General features: G+C 40.7%; 1 protein-coding gene across 2 annotated transcripts in view; it reads left to right on the forward strand.

Moving 5' to 3' along the window:
* Window positions 1-20,916, forward strand: part of SLIT3 (slit guidance ligand 3) — a 586,046-nt gene that overhangs the window by 52,317 nt on the left and 512,813 nt on the right. For both annotated transcript variants that reach the window (XM_040983330.1, XM_040983243.1), the window contains exon 3: window positions 578-649. In XM_040983330.1, coding sequence (XP_040839264.1) covers window positions 578-649 — 72 coding nt within the window. The remainder of the gene's footprint in view (window positions 1-577; window positions 650-20,916) is intronic.

Consider the following 20,916-nt stretch of genomic DNA (forward strand, 5'->3'; position numbering starts at 1 on the left):
CAGCTGCTTCCCTTGGCACTCTGGGGGTAATGGGGTGATGGGGTAATGGCAGTAGGAAGATAGAGCTTCGGTAACCATTATCATGAGTTTGAGATTGGCAAGGCCATGGTTGAGGGGAGTTGTTGGGACCAGGCTCAGTTTTCTTAGCCACAGCCAGTTGTTTTCACAGTCGCTTCCTTCACCTGTTACACTGGCGTTGGAAGGTGTTTTTCCCTGGAGTATGTTTGAATCTTTGGAGGAGCAAGTCCTGTGGAAAAGATGCGGAATGTATGTGTCTGGCTTTTATAAGAGCAGATTTACCTCTTCCTTTTCTCTGCAATTCCTTGCAGTGCTTGAGGGGACATTTGCTGTGAACATTCTTAAAATAGAGGCTTGGAAACCAATCTGTCAGGTAGAAGTGTGCAGGCATGGAAACCCTCGTTACCGTAGCACCAAGCTGGCATACCAGCTATCTTGTCCCATCAGACTAATCCCAGTTGGACTGTCCCAGAGGGTTATGGAAGGGCTTGAGTGCCTGTGCCCATGAAGGCATGGCCCCAGGCCTTGTCCTTGACCTCTGCTGCCTTTTTGATTCCAGGCATCTGGAAGACAACCAGGTCAGCGTCATTGAGAGAGGCGCCTTCCAGGATCTAAAGCAGCTGGAGCGACTGTGAGTACAACACACTACACTCTCCTTTATCTGGCTGTTCTTGTTATTTATTTATTTGTTTTTCGGAAAACTGGCCTTCTGACCTTGTTCTGTAAACCATTCCCAGTGTTTAATAAAATGCGTGCTATTGTATTTAAAATGCATTAGAGGCATATTAAAGATACTGAGATCCACTTAAAGTCCTTTCCTCGCAGAGATGGGAGGGTCTGCATCTGGGGTTTGTTTTTCTTGTTTTCAGGCTTCAATTCTGTCTGGGTATCTGTCCATGGGCTGATTTCCACCCAAGCCTTGGCCAGTGCCTCTCACCGAGGAGGCCAGCCTGCAGTTCCCCTATCATGGGAGCCAGCATCAGATACTCCTCAGTCCTCTGCACGGAGAACAAGCTACCTTTTCAGACCCTCCCTTCTTCCAAGATTCCTCTGGCTCACTCTTGTGGGTGATTGGGTGCAGTCCTTGGCATACTTGTGTCTCTCCTGCGCAGCATGAGCCTGTGTCAGAGCCCACACATTTCCACGAGAGAATACATTGCCAGTGGTTTAAAAATAGGTAATAGTTCTGACTCAGAGAGAATGGGGTGGGTTTGGGAGGTGGATGGGAGCTCCATTTGTTGATGAATGCTTTTGCAGAAAACTCTTGGGCCACTGTGATGGGGAGCTGCTTAAATGGTTAAGTGGACAGCTTCACCTTTGCTCAGTTAATCACATTTGGCGGCTCCCAACATCTGGATATTTGCTTTCTGCCCTCCAAGTAGGGATTGTCCCTAAGAGCTCTTAGTCATGCTGGTGGGCGGCCCTCTTTGGTGCTTCCCTCTGCGTTCTAGTTGCCCTGACATCTCAGCCTGCCTTGTGACAGCTTTTAGAGGTGAACTGCACTTTGTCAACCTGTGGCCACATCTCCTCTGCAGAGGTCGGCTTGGGTGAGGCAGTCTGCCTCCTGACAGCTTGTTACACATGCCACCCAGTGGAGTTCTCCATCGAGGGCCACATGTGACTGGGGAGGGGGGAACCTCTGTTCCTATCCGTTGGTATCACCCAGCAAAACGTCTTGTCCCTTTCTACTGTGCAAGCTGTCTCCTCTTTCATCGTTCTTCTGGGTCAGATCCCAGCAAATGTTCTGTTGTCATGGGTTTAAAAAATGACATTTATTTCTTGTAAGGGAAAAAAAAACCATAAAAATAACAAATGTTGCCTCTGTTTACACTTTATTTTTCAGCTTATTAAAATTTTAGTTCCCCTTCTTATTTAGACCAAAGGAAACATCAACTTAAAAGGAACCTGATGCTTCTAAAAGAACTAATCAACATTTACTCAGAAAGATAAATAAACAGTCCTTTGTACAGAGGCCACCTCTTGCTTAGACTTCTGATGAGAAGGGTAAATAAATTCCCAATTTGTTAATTTCATGGTTGTTGGGAAGGAATTAATTGAGCACCATGAACACTCCAGGAACGATGCCAGTGTTTCACAAGCTATCTGTTCTGTGCTCCCCAGCAGATTCCTGAGAGGTGTTATTGCTCTCATTCTGCAGATAGAGAAACAGAGGCCCAGGGAGGCTAAGCCAAAGAAGTGTCAAGGGGGAGCCAAGATCCCAAGCCACATCTGTATGACATCAAAGCCCACAGCCTTTCCTACTCCTGTGTTGCAGACATCAGATGAAGTGTGATCTTTAGCAATGGCCCTGCAAAGAGCCTCTCACATACCCATTTCACTCCGGGGAATATCAGGGAAATACTCTGGCCACAGGCTCTTTTCTTTGGCTTGGTGAGCAAGGCAGAAATACCATGCATGTCTGGGGAGCTGAAAGGATTACAATTGCAGAATAAACCTGGTTATTTCACTACTTTAGTGTGTTCAGTGGGTAATACTAGCTGCTGTACCAGATAAACCCTCAAATCTCAGTGACTTAGCACAGTGGAAATTTACCTCTTATTCAAGCAAAACCACCCTGGGTGTTCCTGATAGGGCCTCTTGCTGTCTTTATGTACTGATGTGAGTGTAAGGATGTTTATCTGCGTTACGCCAGTGGATGGGGAGGCAATAGGGTGGATTACATAGGGCAGGCTGCCATGGTCAAGTTTTGGAAGAACTATATATTGTTCAGCTTGAACAAAGTCAGGTGGTTGCTGTGAGTTGCAGAGGAAGCTAGGAAATGTAGTGAAGCTGTATACCAAGAAAGTAGAAGGGCATGCTTAGTAAACGGCTGGCCAATCTCTAATATTGGTGTCAACTAGGCTAAAGAAGTACTTGGCCAGGAAGGAAAATGGAGATGTAGCCAACTGGACTAATACATGTAACTATATAAGCATGTCTCCTCAAGGCCTTCCAGAGTCAGCATGAAGGGGAGAGAGACAGAGAGAGAAAGAGAGAGAGAGAAGGGGAGAGAGAGAGAGAGAGAGAGAGAGTGGGACTAATCCTGGCCGGTGTAATCTAGTTTGGATAATGTCGTTTGTGCCCAGTCAGACTGAACAATACAGAATGGGAAAATAGAACATATTTTTTAAGAAACTGAAGAAGTAGGTGGCAGGTTGTGTCATCTCTATCTTGCACTCCTGGTTTAAGCATGCAATGCCTGTATATTTGGTGCCACATTAATCTTTATAGATCGTATTCTGAAATACACCCTGAAAAAAATGTGTATGTTCTGATTAGCTCATTTCTGTAGGATTCATTTCCAGAAATGGTTATCACTTGTTTGATGTCTTGGGGTTTGTTAGGAATGGGAGGGAAGTCTGTCCTGGTCTCATGTCAAACATTTCTGTTCCTCCATGAAGCAACCTCCCCAGCCTCGTTTTGATGCTCCTCCTTGTTGCCTGTTTTCTGTTGTTTTAATAAAATACTTGATGAGGAACACTTATAAAGAAAAGAAAGTTCTTTAACCTAACTTTTAGAAATTGTAAATTCAAGAGATGACTGTGTCCCCCCACCCCCTGTATCAGTTTAGGGTCTGTTGAAGGTCCTAACAGCTGTGTCATTTCATAGTAGTTGGTGTTACAGCCAGAGAGAGACCACATGGTGAGACAGGAAGCCAATGGGCAGAGAGCCTAAAGCAATTATGTGCAAATCAAGAAGCCAAAGAATAGTGAATGGCCAGACTTATTCTTTTTAAATTTATTTTATTTTTAAACACTTACTTATTTTTGAATTTTAATTGGTTTTGAACAGATACAATATGATTTGTAGGAACATGATATTCTAAGAACATGACATTACTCTCATCCCCTTTCCATTCTCCCACCCTCCTTTCTTCTTCCTTTCTCTCTCTTTTTTTTGTTTTTGAAATAATGTATTTTAAACTTACAGGAAAAAAGTTTAATATTTCATCAGATAAGTTTAAAAGGCAAAAAGTAAAAAGGTGTTAATTTAGTGGGAATTTAGACAATGGCCATAAAAAATTGAGTGAAAAAAAAGATCATTTCACTCATATATGGTGAATTTTAAAGTGATTATAGATCATTAACACTTTAGTAGCATAGCATTTTTAACTGGTATGTCTGTGTTTCCAACCATTGCCCATATGAAATGCTGGCATTGCAGGCTGCGGCTCTACCCACTATACCGTAGCATGACCCCCAGGCTTGTTTTTCTAAACTTTCATCTTGAGAGAGCAACTAACTTCTTAAGAACACTGTTCATCGCTTCCTGGGGCAACATTCACATAACTCAATCACCTTACTCTCGACCTCCCCTCTTAGAGGTGCCATCACTTACTAACAAGGCCATGCTGAGACCAAGCTTCTAAAAAACGAACCTGTGGGGAAACACTCAAACCCCACCAAACCATATTGCCTGCTCTTGTAACCACGTGCAGTTATTCCTAACACAACACCTGTGACACTGGTGTTTACTTCCCTAATTGCTAGGTTGTTTCTCCCCAAAACACTGAGGGTGCTAAGGTGGGGAATCACATCCCATTGAGCCTTTACTGCCTTGAGCAAGGTGTGAGAGTAAGCATGCGGGAAGTGTTTATCGAGAAATCCTTTAGTTTTGGTTGTACATCAGTGGTTCCGAGAAGAAGCTTATCTCCATCGCCACCTCATTGCCACCAAAGGACACTTAGCCTTGTCTGAGCTGTTTTTGATTTCATAACTATGAGATAGTACTTAGTTACCTAATAGAGAATGGCCAGAATGTCTCTAAACATCCTAAAATGTACAAGCTGGCCCCACACAAGTTACTCTGTGCCAAATCTAATCTGTGCTGAAGTTTAAAAAACTGCCTTTTCCCGTGATGAATCGGATATCTTGTTGAACACTTTGAGTGTCATCTCATTTGTTACACACCAGAATATTACGAGGTCTGCATGATCATACACCTGATGTGACAAAATGTAAGATACAAAGCATCACCTGCTAAGTGTTGTTGCTGGGTGTTCATTCTAAATCTAATTGAGATCTCACTTCTGGTTTCCATAAAGTAGATGAGATAGAAGAGGTCAAAGGAAACCAAGAGAAAAAGCCTCGTGCAGTAGTCTAGAAACTAAACCCTGCCTTCAAATCCACTGGAATCACTTTGGGCACTGGTTCGTGTCCTGGCTGTTCCACTTGCCACCCAGCTCGCTGCTTGTGACCTGAGAAGCAGCCAAGGGCAGCCCAAAGCTTTGGGATCCTGCACTCGTGTGGGAGATCCGGAAGAAGCTCCTGGCTCACGGCTTCGGATCCGCTCAGCTTTGGCCATTGCAGCCACTAAGGGAGTGAACCAGTGGATGAAAGGTCTTTTCCACTCTTCCTCTCTGTAAATCTTCCTTTCAATTAAAAAGAAATAAATCTTAAAAAAAGAAAGAAACAAAGAAACCAAGAGAAAAACAAGCAAATTCTATAAGTGTGCTAATCTATGTGATAACCTCTCTGGTGTCTTCTTAAAATCATTGTTATGAAAGGTGAGAAGTTGTCTTAATTTAGATAAATGCAAGCTTAGAAGAGGAGCAGTTGCACAAACATTGGAAGAATCATTGGAATTAAGGTGATCTCTAAGAATTATGTGGAAGTGACAATAGCGCTAACGTTTACTGCCTTATTAAATCAAGAAATCAAGGTTGCATGTTGTAATATTTAGAAAAATCTCTAAACAAACAACTGTGGTGTGTGTGTGTGTGTGTGTGTGTGTGTGTGTGTGCATGGATATATAGTCATATTATTTACCTTACTCATTAGAAGGGACATGGTAAGAAATAAAATATATGGTTAATTCAAATGTGGGATAAAATGAAGAGAAAGGAAACGTAGAACAAATGGGATAAATGGAACAAATAATAAGGTGATGCATTTAAACACAATTATGCCACAATGGCTTTATTTTTAAACGAACTAATTGTATAACTAAAAGATTGCCTAGGTGGATGTTTTTGAAAAAGCAATAAATGTGTGTATATACTTTTTACAAAAGACAAACATTAAACATAAGGGCAAAGTTGAAAGTAAAATGAAAGAAAATTATACCATGAAGAGAGTAAATCAGAGTAAAACTGAGGTAGTTCTATCAATAATCGGTACTTTAAAAATGAAACATGACTTGTGTTTTATCCTTTGAAAAATGCCTGCTTATATCCTTAGCTGATGTGTTTTGTTGCTGTTGAGTTTCTTAAGCCTCTTATATTTATTTGGGTATTAATGCTGTATCAGATGTATAGTTTGCACATATTCTCGCATTCTGCTAGTTGTTTCTTTACTTTGTTGTGTTTCTTTTGCTGTGTAAAAGCTGCTTGAGTTGATGTTCTCCCATCTGTCTATTTTTGCCTTCACTGCCTGTGTCTTTGGGGTCTTACCCCATTTAGGAAACTGTCTTGCAGTGTTCTCCTGGTATTTTCCTCCAGTATTTTGATGTTTTCCGTGTTGAATTTGAATCTTCCATGCATGGCAAGTTGATTTTATATAGGGCACCAGTCAGGAGTCTTGTATAACACTTCTGCATGCAGAGATCCAGTGTTCCCAACATCATTTATTGCAGATTCTGTCCTATCTCCAGGGAGCAATTTTATCTCATTTTCAAAGGTTAGCTGGCTATAGAAGTGTGGATTAGTTCCTGGGATCTCTAATCTGTTCCATTGATCCACATGTCTATTTTTATGCCACTACCAGGCTGTTTTGATTATAACAGCCCTGTGGTATGTCTTGAAATATGATATTGTGACACTCCAGTTTTATTTTTATTATTTAAGATTGATTTTGCTATTCGGAGTCCCTTGTGTTTCCATATGCTATTAGGATCATTTTTTCTAGATCCGAAAAGAACATCATTAGTGTCTTCATTGAGATCACATTGAAACTATAAAGTGCTTTGGGTTGTGTGGACATTTTGATTATGTCAATTCTTCCAATGCATGAACATGAAATATTTTTCCATTTTTGTGTGTTTCTTCTATTCTTTTCCTTAATGTTTTATAAGTAGAAATCCTCATGCCCTTCATTAAATTTATTCTAAGGTATTTACATTTTTAATAGTTTTTGTGAATGAAACTGATCTTACAAGTTCTTTCTCAGCTATGATATTCTTTGTGTATACAAGTCCTTTTAATTTTTGTCTGTTGATTTTATATCCTGCAACTTTTATAATCTCTTAGTGGAGCCTTCCCATCCCCGTCGTAAAGAATGGTATCATCTGAAGACAGGGATCGCTTGATTTCCCTCCTTCCCATTTGTATCCCTTTGACTTCTTTTTCTTGCCTGATGGCTCTGGCTAAAACTTCCAGAACTGCCTTTGTTATTATCATTTTATACTTGTCATATATTGGTATCTTTACCTAACAGAGTGTTCAATCTGTGATTGTGAAGAGAATGAAAGTGTACTGCTGTAAAACTAGGAGAAGATAAAAAAAAGTAATGGGAGGAAGGTGAGTGCAGAGAGGGTAAGGTGGGAAGTGTTACCAAGAGCCTCAGTCTGTATTGTGCTTCATGTGAAATCTGTCTGCTTTATACAAATAGAAGATGAAATTTTATAATAAAAAAGGTAGTACTAGTGACCATGGGTATCCTTGTCGAGCTGCAGGTACTAGTGAAAATTCGTGCAGCTTTTCCGCTTTCAACCTGCTGCCGCTGTGCATTTGTGATATATTGCTTTGCTTGTGTCAAGGTTTGTTTCTTCTGTAGCCAATTGGCTTATGGTTTTCACCATGAAAGGATGTTGCATTTATCAAATGCTTTCTGTGCATTCTATTGAGGAAATCATAATGCTGTTATTTTTCCATTTGCTAATGTGAAATATCACATCTATTGATTTGTGTGTGTGAGCCATTGCCTGCATACCTTGGATAGATTCCACATGGTTCGGGTGACTGGTATACAGTTATCTTTCTTTGGTGTATCTTTTTCTAGTTTGGGAATTAAGGTGATGGAAGGCATTTGGGAGGATTCCCTCTCTTGCATTTTTTGTAATGTTTTAAGAAAAATTGGGATTATTTCTTTTTTATTTTAAGGTTTGGTGGCATTCAACAATGAAGCCATGCAGTCCTGTGCTTTACCACCCTCACACCCTCACCCTCTTTCTTGAAACTACAGGAGAATTTAGGCCACTAAAGAGCCAAGCAACCAGAGGAATGTTTGATGGAAGCTCATGAAAGGATTTTTATAAGAAAAATCTAAAAAGAATACAATATGTAATAACCTCCGTGGAAACAATGAAAACTTACAAAAAAGATGCCTACAAAACAGTTGAAAATTGTAATGCGGTAACTCAGGACTACCTGTAAAAACTGAATATCTAATAAACCATAGAACATTGTAAATTTGAACTTTTAAAACTCAAAAATTAGATGATTAAAGAAAAGTAGGATTGGAAAGGAGGATTGAACAACTCAAGAATTTAGAAATGTAAGGAGTCATTTTGAAATAAAACTGCCAATATTGTACCATAGGAGAATGTACTTGTCAGAATTACATGATGCAGTTTTGAGACTCACTGTAACTGACACGAACTGGTAATACTGGCCTTGCAGATGGTGGCTTTATTGATAATGTCACAACACCTGTCCTTAACATCTTCTTACAAAGATAATTATCTAATACAATCCAGGTGAGTGATTTCTAGGAGTTCAGGAAAGAGGTAGAAGGTCGAATAGTTGGAGCAGAGCTGGGTGTGAGGACTTCTAGACTAAGGTGCATTTTACTGAATTGGTAGCTGTATGACATATGCATTTATTATTTATCTAAACTCGTAGAATTTTATAGCAGGAAAAAAAATGAACTATATGTGAAATAAACCAAAACAAAAATCACTGAGTGAATCTGGGGATCCCAGAATGTAGTGCAGACTGTGTGGAATGTCTATTCATTAACTTTGCTGGAAGGGATGGAGAAAGTATGCTGACCCACGTAGCTTTGCAGATGAATAAAGGGCAAAAGGAACAGCATACAAGAACTATTGTGTTGTTGCTAAATTTTTCCCATGGGGGCTGTTAATTAACAACACAGAAATCATATGTGAATACTGCCATTGGACAGTGGCCAGTGGACTGCGGGGATAGTTTGATCACTGTTCAAGTGCGTGGTTAGAGACAAGCAATAGAGGTCTAGATTGATGGGTGTGGTGATACATTAGAGTGGAAGGTAGCCATAGTAGCTCATGTTGAACCTAATACAGATGACTAGATATAGAAGGATATATACAAGGACTTTTCAAAAACTCTTGCAAAAGTAAATTAAGGATAAGTGCATCAAAATATTTCCTCATATGTATCTATGCAAGAGTTAGTATGCAAATATTACATAGTTCTATCAGCAAGAGGTCCTGAAACAGCAATACTGAGGGATCAGTGGACCTCAGATCTTGGCTTCTAAAGCTATTCTCCAGGACAAAGGAAGTAAGGAATCTTGGAAAAATGGTTGGTTCTAGATATGTTGTGCCATACGGGAAGTGCTTGGAGAAAAACAGTTATGAAGGACAACAATTGCTTAGTTCAACATAAATAGGAGAGGGATTTTGAATTTTTAAACCCAAAGAAATGATAAATGAGGTGATGGCTATGCCAGTTACCCTGATCTAATTACTGTACCTTGTACACGTAGCACTCCCATAAATAGGTGGAATTAGTATGCCTTGATTAAAAATTGAAATATATGTATTTTTTAAAATATCCAGAAATATCCACAATCTGGAAAATAATGTCAAAGGGAAATAGGAACAAGTTAAGAGAGCTCTTAATGGGCATAGCTAAAATAATTAGAGCAATAAAATAAATTAGTATTAATATATAATCAAAATCTAAAAGCATTTTCTGTGAGTCCATATGGATACAGATTAATAGGAATAAATGATTGAATCTAGAACTGAATAAGAAGACCCGACATACCCAACAGAGAAATTGTAAACATCGTGTTGTGTAGGAAGGAGGTAGAGCATCTCTCCCGCTTGTCCTCTAAATGCGGGCATCTCGTATTGACTTCCTTCAAAGGGAACACATCCGGAGGGGAAGGAGGAACTCTACAGAGAAGAAATCTCAGGCACACTGCCTCAGTTAGGGAATCTAGGTCCACGTCCGAGATGAATTGTCTTGACAATAGCTACCTTGGAGGTGGTGAAATGAAAATGGTCCTTTACATCTGTAATCCTTCCCACACGCCCAAAGGTAATTCTAGTCTAATCATGAGGAGGAAAAAAAAAAAACACCAGTGAGGGTGAGAGAAAGTGCCACAGCTACAAGGAACTTGAGAGGACAGGACAGCATGACAGTTGGCCATGTGGATCCCCTGCGTGGGAGCCTGAAATCATAAAAAGGTTATTGGCAAAATCTGAGGAAGTCTGATAAAATGTTACCAATATTTGATACTTAAGATCAACAGTGCTTTATCATGTAATATACTTATATGGAATGTTATTAATATGGAAATTGGGTGTGGGATATCCTCTTACTGTCTTCCCAGCTTCTATCTATATCTAAGTCTATTCTAATATTTAAAAAGTTTAAGTTTTTTTAGTTTGCTGAAACTTAGATTTATGAGCAAAATAAATATTTTTATTAAAAAAAAACACAAACAAGGGCCCGGCGCGGTGGCGCAGTGGTTAAGGTCCTCACCTTGCACACCCGGGATCCCATATGGGCGCCGGTTCTATCCTGGCAGCCCCACTTCCCTTCCAGCTCCCTGCCTGTGGCCCGGGAAAGCAGTCGAGGACAGCCCAAAGCTTTGGGACCCTGCACCTGCTGGGAGACCCAGAAGAGGCTCCTGGCTTCGGATCGGCATAGCATCGGCCATTGTGCTCACTTGGGGAGTGAATCATCAGACGGAAGATCTTCCTCTCTGTCTCTCCTCTCTGTATATCTGCCTTTCCAATAAAAAAATAATAAAAATAAAATAAAATAAAAAGATAAAATAAAAAAAACCACAAACATACACATATCAATTTGGTGGGACCCAGGAACAAATAAATGTAATGAATAATGTTTAAGAGAAATTAAAGATGAAGATGAATTTTAAAAAAAGGTTACACAAAGTTTTAAAAAAAGATTTAAAAGAAAATGACAGATATGTGAGTTGGACAAATCAATTTATGACACATTTATGAGAATCCCTGATGAAGAAAACTGAAGCATGGAATAAGACAAAATTAATAACACAGATAATTACTTTTGTTCAAGAAAATCTTTTTACAATCTAATTTGAAATTATGTCTTGAAGAGACGGTGAATGCCTAGAGAAACAGACCCTGAAGAGTCAGAACCAACTGTATTCTAACAAAATCTAATTATAAAGAACAAAAATTCCTTAGGCATTCAATCGGAGACTTAAAAGAAAACTAGATTCTTGGTGTACTTTTTTATGCCAAAGCCAAGTAACTATTTTTAAAAAAGATTATTTATTTGAAATGTAGAGTTATAGAGATATAAACAGGGACAGAGGCAAGGAAACTGAGTGAGCAAGCAAGAGAGAGAGAGATCTTCCATCTGCTAATTCACTTGTCTGATGGCCGCAATGACCAGGGCTGAGCCAGCCAGTAGTGAGGAGTCAGGGGCTTCATCCTGGTCTCTCACATGGGTGGCAAGTGCCAACCTCTGCTGTCCTTCTCATGCCATTAACAGGGAGCTGGATCAAAAGTAAAGCAGCTGAACTTGAACTGGCACCTATATGGTGTTCACATGGAATGACTACAGACTGTGGTGGACATTCAAGAAACCAGATAGTAGGGACCAATATAGTGGGTTAAGCAATCACTTGCGACACCTTCATCCCCATTGCAGTGCCTGTTTCAGCTGTGGCTACTCTGCATTTCCAGTGCAGCTTTCTGCTAATGTGCCAGAGAGTAGTACCACCTAGGAGTTCCAGAATCATGGCTTCAGGCTGGCCTTGGCCCAGCCAAAGGTAGCCATTTGGGAAATGAGCTAGTAGGTGGAACATTCTCTCTCTTGTTGCTCTGCCGTTCAAATAAATAATTAAAAATAAAAATTAAAAAATAAGAATCCAGATATCAAGGTTACCATGAATTACTTCCCCCAAATCGTGCCAAAGATATGCAATAAAATAATATTAGCATAGGGATTGTTGCAGGGCACAATTCCCAGATTCACTGGAAGTGGATGGGCACATGTGGCTAGCATTTGGAAATCCACAGAGTGAGAGTGGCAGTGTTGTGTATTCTCTACCAACATGCATTTGACTGTGACATGAACAAGATATGAGCTTTTCTTGTTTTAAAAGTAACAATGTAAAATTCATCAAATTAATGGGATAAGTGAGAAAAATCATTTTCCCCATATATGCAGACAAAAAGTATTTAATAAGATTCAACACTAATTCATGATTTGAAAGCATTTGACATGTTAAAATTAAAATAGAGACCTATTTAACAAAAATCCTACAACAAACATGATTAACAATGAAAAACTGAGAATTTTCCTTCTTACAGAACTAGAAATTTGCCATCATGACTTACTCAGCAGTGTATTAGAGATCCTTAACCTGGCAGTGATACAAAAAAAAATGCAATTTTTATAAAGGAAGGAAGGAAGGGAAGGAAGCAGCCACCAGAAGAACAAAGGAAAGGATGAGTGTACAGATTGGAATAGGGCTAGGTGTCTGACCTGCAATTTAGAAGCCAGTTGCAATACCCACATCCCATGTCACAGGGCCTGGCTTTGAGTCTTGGTTCAACTTCTGATCCCAGATTCCTGCTGTTGAACATCTTGGGAGGCAAAACAAGTGGTAGCTCAAGCAGTTAGGTCCCTGCCACCTGCAAGGAGACTTACATTGAATTTCCTGCTGCTGACCTTGGCTTGTCCTAGCCTTGGCCATTGTGGGAGGTTAGGGTAATCTGTCTCTCTCTCCTCTCTCTCCCTCCACACCTCTCTTGCTCTCTTCTCCCTTTCCTTCCTCTTGAAAATTTCTTTCAAAGAACCCTCTTCTTCCTTTCTTCCCTCTGAAATTTTTTTTTTAAATTGAGGTGGATACCATATAAATGTCATTGTTGACATATACCATGACAGAGTACATGAAAATTACAAAATGAACTAACAGGATTTTTAAATGAGTCCCTGCTTTAGCTTATTAAACATTAGGTCAAGGTACCAAAAAAAAAAAAACAACTCAATTTTTATATACTTGCAATGATTAGGAATATTCTTAAAATGCTGTTGGAGAACAATGACACGCAAAAAAAATCAGCTTCCCAGAAATAAGTCTAATGAAACACGTGCATGACCTTTACAGAGAAAATGACAACCACGCTTGACAAGAGATTACAGAGGACTGACACGTGAGAGGTGTATTATGTTCATGGATTGACATTCAATATAGCAAAAATGGTCATTCTCCCCAAAGTTATATAGATGGATTTAATGCAATCCAGAAAAAAAAAATATGTGCCAGCCAGCTTGTTGCTTGGGGACTTTTTGAGATGATTTGAGAATTTATATAGAAACACAGTTGCCCAAGAGGAGCCAAGATGGATTGACACAAAAGAACACTTGGTTTTGGCAAAGGTGACTGCATGGAATGGATGCTTTGTCTCATCAGTTGTGCTGGTGATGGGAGATCTGTACAGGATGTGTATTGTCCTGACCCCTTCTTCATACCATTCACAGATCCTGTTATAAGTGGATTGTAGATTTCAAAGTAGGTGATAAATAACACTTGTGAAAAACAATAGGATGTTCTCAGTGTCTTGGGTGGATGATGTTTCTTAGGGAATAGAAAGCACTACACTTAGTGAAAAAAAAATAAACAAATTGAACTTTCTGGGTTTTTTTTTTTTTAGAAATTTATTTATTTTTCTTGGAAAGCCAGCTTTATAGAAAGGAGGAGAGACAGAGAGAAATATCTTCCGTCTAGCGGTCCACTCCCCAAGTGGCTGCAAGGGCCAGCGCTGAGCTGATCCAAGGCCAATAGCCATGAGTTCTTCTGGGTCTCCCATGTGGGTGCAGAGTCCTAAGGCCCTGGGCTGTCATTGACTGTTTTCCCAGGCCAGAAGCAGGAAACCGGAAATGAAGTGGAGCAAATGGAACACAAACCAGTGCCCACATGGGATCCCGGCACGTTCAAGGCTATTGCGCCAGGCCCCGGTAAATTGAGTTCTTAAATAACTTCGTGTATCCAAAGATGAGATGGTACTTTAAAGACTTCATGGAAAGTAGAATTAAAAGATAAACTTATTTTGATGTAAAATATTTGAAATCCACATGTATGGCTTTTTCATAACACTGATTTTATATGGACACGTTGAAGACCCCTTGTTTATTATTAAGTAAATGAAAAAAATCTTGTCACAGAGTGAGTGAGGATATTGCGAGTGCATGTCATGTTAGCAAAAAAAGATTTTTGTTGGCAATTTAGAAGTAATTCCTACTTATCAACCAGACAAATTACACAGTAGAAAAAAAATAAGTGTTTTGAACAGGTATTTCATGAGACAGTTTATCTACATGGCTGATTATTAGATGAAACGTTCTTAGAATTTCTTTGATCTATAGGAATACATAATATAAAACCAAAATGACAAATACCACGCTGGCATCTGAATGGCTGAAATTTACTACATCAAACATTTGTGAGGGTGTGAAAGCATCTACAGAGTTTGTGGAAATAATTGGTGCAGTTAGGCTCCGATACCGTCAGTGTCGATTGGAGGCAAACATGTACCTGCTTCAGACTGGAAACAAGCCAAATGCTCACTGACGCCGGGGTGATAGACAAGTTGTGATGAAATCTACTGACAGGAAACAAAAACAACAGGGCACACTGGCACACACACACACACACACACACACACACACACACACACACACACAGATACATAATACATCTAAGAAATGTAGTAGGTGACAAAGGCCAGACCTGATTCCTCTTATCGAAATTACAGGAACAGGCCAGCCCAATGTATGGAATTAAAACTCAGTGTCATGTTTGGTGGAGAAGTGGGAATGAAAGGGAAAGTAAGGACTTCTGGGCTGTGTCATCATCTGTTTATGGGTCAGTTTAGAGGTTACTGGGCAAAAAATCTTCAAGTCACATAATTTTGATATGTGCATTTTAATAATTTATTCTTAAAAGACTTAAAAAATGGAAAAGTACATTTTGTGCATGCCTACAATTGAAGCCTTGGAGGAAAAGAAAAGAAAATATAAAATCAAAGTTTATGATAAGTGGAAAACTTTAAGCATGTCAGGTAATATTAAGAAATGATGACTATGAATGTCCTGCATTTTTTGAGATGCATTCCACAATATTTAGAGATCAACTGTCCTGGGATTTATTATTTTCTGTCAAATGATTATTTAAAGAAAATAAAATAAAGCAACCAGAGCAAAATTGAATAATTGTTGAAACTGAAGTGTAGCTATTTCAACTCTGCAAACACAGTTCTCCTTTCCTATGTGCTTACATTTTGAGGGAAACATGATTTATAAATATGTATTTTTTCAAAGTTCAAAGCTAGATGTCCCTCTCACAGATAAAAAGGAATCTGAGGCTCAGAAAGTTAAAATCAGCCCAGGCTGAGACTTGGACACAGGGCTATTCTGAATTTAGATGCTAGGAAGAGGAATTCTCACCTACTGAATGAGCTGGAAGGAGACTGAGATCTTGGAAAGCAGACTGACAGTAAGTTTGACATCTATGTAACTTTAATGTAGGCTGCCAGGGCTAAAAGTTTAGGTTGCCTGGGTGATAGTGTTTTCCCCAAAGAGTTAAAATGAAAACTATTCTTAGTGCTAATTCAGAGTTCATGTTTACTCTTTCATTACATATGAAAACTAGTAATATTAAATTACAGATTTACTGACTAACTATGACCTGTGTATTCTAGTACGTTGCTGCCAGAGTTCTTTTGTTCCCCATGGAAAGAACCCTGCTTGTCCCCCCAGCACCAACATGCAAAATTCCTTCAACTGATCCTTGGTAGTTCAACTGCCCAACCAATCTGGAAATGTTTCAGTACTAGATAGTTTTTGACAAAGTAAATGGACTCTTTGCTCTCAGGGTGCTCAGTCTGTGCTGGGAATACATGGAACACACCCCTCTCTGCACAACAGGTGCTTGATCCTTAAGAACCCAGAGGAAGTGGTCACTTCTGGTGCAGTCTCGGAAGGCTTCAGTGAGGAGGCATCCCTTGACCCCAGTCTTAAAAGTCAAATAGGAGACTCATAATGATGAGTAGTTTGATGGAGATGGTTGCGTTAGGGCGAGAACACTCAGGTCTACCCTCTGAAGCTTCCCTAAGCCCTCGGATCTGCTAACTTAGAGTGTTCAGGAGATATGAGCCTGGTGTTTTAGAAATTAAGAGCACCCGTAGTAGAGTTAGGAGAGACCTGGACTTAACCCTCTATGAATCTTCTAATTTCACTTAGCAGCCATGAGTCCTCGGCAAGATTCTTAATAGTTTTGAGATACATATACCCCTCCATCGTGTTCAGTGAGGCTAATCATGTTGAGTGGAGGTGCCTTTTAAAGAGCAGCTTGTTTCTAAGGTTAACATGGAAGATAAAAATGGAAGATATTCAATGTAATCAACAGTTGAACCTCATACAAATGAGGTATACAGGGGCATTTTTAAGAAAGATTTATATATTTGACAGAGTTACAGAGAAAAGAAGACACGGAGATCTTTCACCCTAAGTGGCTGCAAAGACCTGGGCTGGATGAGCCAGGCGTCCTCTGAGTTTCCCTTGTGGGTGGTGTAGCTGACCATTTTCTACTACTTTCTCCAGGCACATGAACAGAAAGTTGGGCCAGAAGTGGAGCTGCCAGGACTCAAACCAGTGTCCAAATGGGATGCTAGCATTGTAGACCACAGCTTAATCTGCTTGCCTCAATGCTGGCCCCTGGGGGAAGGACAGTATTTTATACTTGAGCATCCTCCCCTGATACAGTACTCACACTGGGAGTAGCACATGAGGCCCAAGACGCAGAGGGAAGATGAGATTTGTGTCCCTTAATCCAGGCTTGTTGTGGATGCAGGTTAATTGAAAAGAGTGTAGGATCCTCTGCACCTTACGTTTCTTGTCTTTGCCTGTTCCTTCTCCTCCTGTTCGCTGAGGCTTTGCTGAGTGTATAGACATAGGTTCAGTTACAAGCTAGCTGCCCTTGTGCCGTGGCTGCTTTTACCCAGTTCTGGATGCTCTTGGGAGATTCTTCACGGCAAGAGCTTCATGCAGTGGCCTTCCCAATGATCCCTCCATGGACTTAGCTTTGTCCCTCCCTCCTCCTCCTCATGGGCCAGAAGAGAAGAATTTACTTCAGTGCATAAGCTGAATCACCACGTGTTTGCTCTCTACGTCTTTTCCCCATGTCTTAGAAAGCTGACTACCCCATGCCATACATGGTGAGGGTACTTCAGAAAGTTCGAAGAAGACGGGCTGAAAATAGGAGTTTAATTTGGTGCAAAAACTTTTAAATCCATAAGCAGTGAATTCATAAGAAACATTTCCTATGCACTTTTCCAAGACCTCCCCCACATATGGATTTTTAGTTTTTGTTGTTGTTGTTTGACCAAAATGAGCTTCTTTTCATTCAATTTTCTATGAAGGCTTTGGAGTACCCTTGTACACACCATATCGACATTCATTCCTTGTTTTCCCAGCAACAGTTGTTGAGGTGTTTCTTCTTTTCTGTCTAAAATGAACTCCATAGTATTTCCTGTCTGATAGGAGTGAGGGCATTGTCAGGAAGTGTGTACCTAGGAAAGCACTCCAAAATGAAAACAAAACTCTGTGCATTGTTCCCATCTATCATCTTTGGTGGGAAAGGATGCAACCTGTGCTTGTATTGGGCCTCACTTTTTCTCCTCCATGCCTTGAAGATTAAATAAAAAGAAAAAAGGTTAGTTTCATTTGTTTGATTCTTTATATACTATTTCTTGGCTAGAACTTTGACAAAATAGCAGAGGGATAATTTTCCATATTTCAAAGTGTAACAAAAATTGTTCTGAGTCTTGGTGTTAATGTCAGTCAAGTTTTGGATCTCAAAATGGTTGTGTCTGTGTTTCTCTCACGCTTGCTCTTTCCTCTTGCCTCCTTCCCTCTGTAGGGTCTTTTGGTCTCTTCACCTCTCTTTCTCTCTCTGTGTATATGTGTGTCTGTGTCTCCAACATGTGGAGATTTGGAATAACAAAAGGTAATTGATGCCTAATGAGAGAACTGTTAAGAAGTGTTTCTGTATGTGAGAAGTGCTTCTGTATGTATGTGGCTGTGAGCTGGATTTTAAATGTTTGATTAAGTTATTAGAGTGTTTTGCTTTGGCATAATGTACTATATAAATCCACGATTGCTGGCCAAAGCAGTTAGTCAGGAGAGAAGAATAAATTGTTTTGAGAGGTGCTTCAAAACCTGGATTTTATTCTTGGGGAAAGACAGGACTTTAAATAAATCACATAACACAGAATGAGACTTTCTATAATTAGGATTCTGACGAGGAAGATCCCCAGGAGCCTTCCAAGTAGGAATTTGAAGAAAGACATTCCAGGATACTTGGATTTTCTTATTTTTTTTCTTTATATTCACGTTTTGGTGTTTTTCTTTGTGCTTAGGGGTCCTGAGATGGGACAGCCCTAAGCTGGAACCCAAGAAGCCCCCTTCACTACACACTGCATGAAGATTGACTTCTGGGAGAAATGTATGGGTCTGGGACACTTGGGGCTCTGTGGTCCTTCCCCCAGGTACTGGGACCAGACGGCATCTCTGTGGTGGTACTGCAGGCTTCTGCTTGCCAAGTGTTGCTCCTTGTCATCTAGGGACTTTACTCCCCGGCAGCTTCATGTTTTCAGAGTAGGTCCTACTAGGCCCTGCAACTTAGCAAGTCTCTCCTGAATGGCAATGTTCCTCTCCTGTGGCGAGCATTCTGGCTCTTGGCCTTGGACTCGCCCACCAGGATTCTTCTAGCAATTTTCTCCAAGTCCTGTGTCCTCTGCCCAGCACCATGAGGCTCTTCTCTCAGGAATTCCTAAATAAATAAAATGTAATTACATTTAGGTGGTTGGGCTGGCCCTGCTTTACTTATTTGATGGTTGTATACACTAGAGGGCTTATCCTGTACAATTTTGTACACGTGCACCATTTATAATGGATTGAGGATGGCCACTGTGGTTGTTCTAGAGGCAGCATGCCATTAGGCTCTCCACTGGGAACTCAGGTACTTACTCGGACGTATTTCTCTGGGGTCACCCAAGATGAAGTGGGAACTGAAGCCTTCTGTAGAGGATCACAAAGAACTACCCACTGGTGATGGTAAAATGCTGACTTGTGCTGGGGTTTCACTTGTTGGTGAGGAGTAGGCTGAGGACTCAGGCCCCCTGGGTCTGAATCTGAGCTTTCTACTCACGAATTATGTAGTATCAAGCAACAGCCTGAATCTCATCTGCAAAAGGTGGGGTTTGGAGAAATATGATCATATTAGCTTATCTAGTGTTGTTGGGAAAACACAATGAAATGATGCAAGGGAAGTGTCTAGAGTGAGTGCTTTGAATATGTGTCAACTCTTAATTACACTGACACCCTGATGAGCAGTTTTTGTTTTTCTTTCAAAAATTATGTATTTGAAAGGCGGAGTATTACCCAGAGAAAGTTAGTGAGGGTGAGATTAAGAGAGGAGGGCAGAGATTTTCCATATGTTGGTTCACCTCCCAAATGGCTGCAATGGCTAGAGCCAGGTCATGCTGAAGCTGAGGTAGGAACACCATCCACGTCTCACATATGGGTGCCAAGCGCCCAGTCACTTGGGTCATTCCAGTGCTTTCTCAAAGAGCTGGATTGGAAGCAGAGCAGCCAGGACTTGAATGTCAAGGTCACAGCACATATGGCTTAACCCACTATACCACAATGCCTGCTCCCTTGAACTGATACTTTAGTTCATCAGATCTCTCCTCTGAATGGAAGCAAGCATACATCTGAAGGTGGACTGCCAGCTTTTTCGTAACTCGTGAGCCTGGGCCTGGACCTTAGCAAGTCGTGAAGGTCCATGGGATTTGAGTCTTGGAGCATCACCTGTATAATTTGCAACAACACAACAGGAGGGGCATCCGATAACATAGGATGGCATTTTGTGTGTAGTTTACTTTTGCTCTTGGAATGAATGATGCTAACATTTATGGAACAGCTCTTTTCTGACAGGTACTGTGCTTGATGCCTTGAGAAGCTGTTTCATTTTGTTCTCTGAACTCTAAACTCTCCTGCCAGCAGACAGAGAATTTTTTTTTTATAAATGTTTTACAGATGAGAAAAGTCTCAGGGGAAGTAAATCTCTTGTTTGCAGTCCCACAGAAACACTGAAGCTCAGACTCCTATTGCTATGCTCTAGGGTCCTCCAGCTTGTGTTGGACACTGAGTATTGGAGGGGCGTGGTTATGGGATCACTTCCTGTTCTATCCACCAAGTGAAATAGGATCTGGAGCGAGCATTTGGCATAACACCTTTTACAAATTGATTTATCTTTATTGAAAAGTCAGGTCTGCAGAGAGGAGAGACAGAAAGATCTTCCATCCACTGGTCCAGTCCCCCAAGCGGCTGCAACAGCCAGAACTGAGCTGATCCGAAGCCAGGAGCCAGGAACCTCCTCCTGGGCTCCCACGTGGGTACAGGGTCTCAACGCTTTGGGCCATCCTCTACTGCTTTCCCAGGCCACAAGTAGGTAGCTGAAAGGGGAGTGGAGTAGCCAGGGTTAGAAGTGGTGTCCATATGGAATCCCAGCATAAGCAAGGAAAGCCAACAAGCCACCACACCGGGCCCTGAAGTTACAGTTTTAATGATGCTGGTGAGGAAGCCAAATCCCTTATCAGAATGCTTGTTTCAAGTTCTGGCTCTACTCCTTACTCAACTTCCTGCTAACACAGACCTTAGGAAGAACCAGTGATGGCCGAGTA

The sequence above is a fragment of the Ochotona curzoniae genome, unplaced genomic scaffold (assembly GCF_017591425.1).
Source record: "Ochotona curzoniae isolate NIBS_2020 unplaced genomic scaffold, NIBS_Ocur_1.0 contig_1, whole genome shotgun sequence".
Lineage (NCBI taxonomy): Eukaryota > Metazoa > Chordata > Mammalia > Lagomorpha > Ochotonidae > Ochotona > Ochotona curzoniae.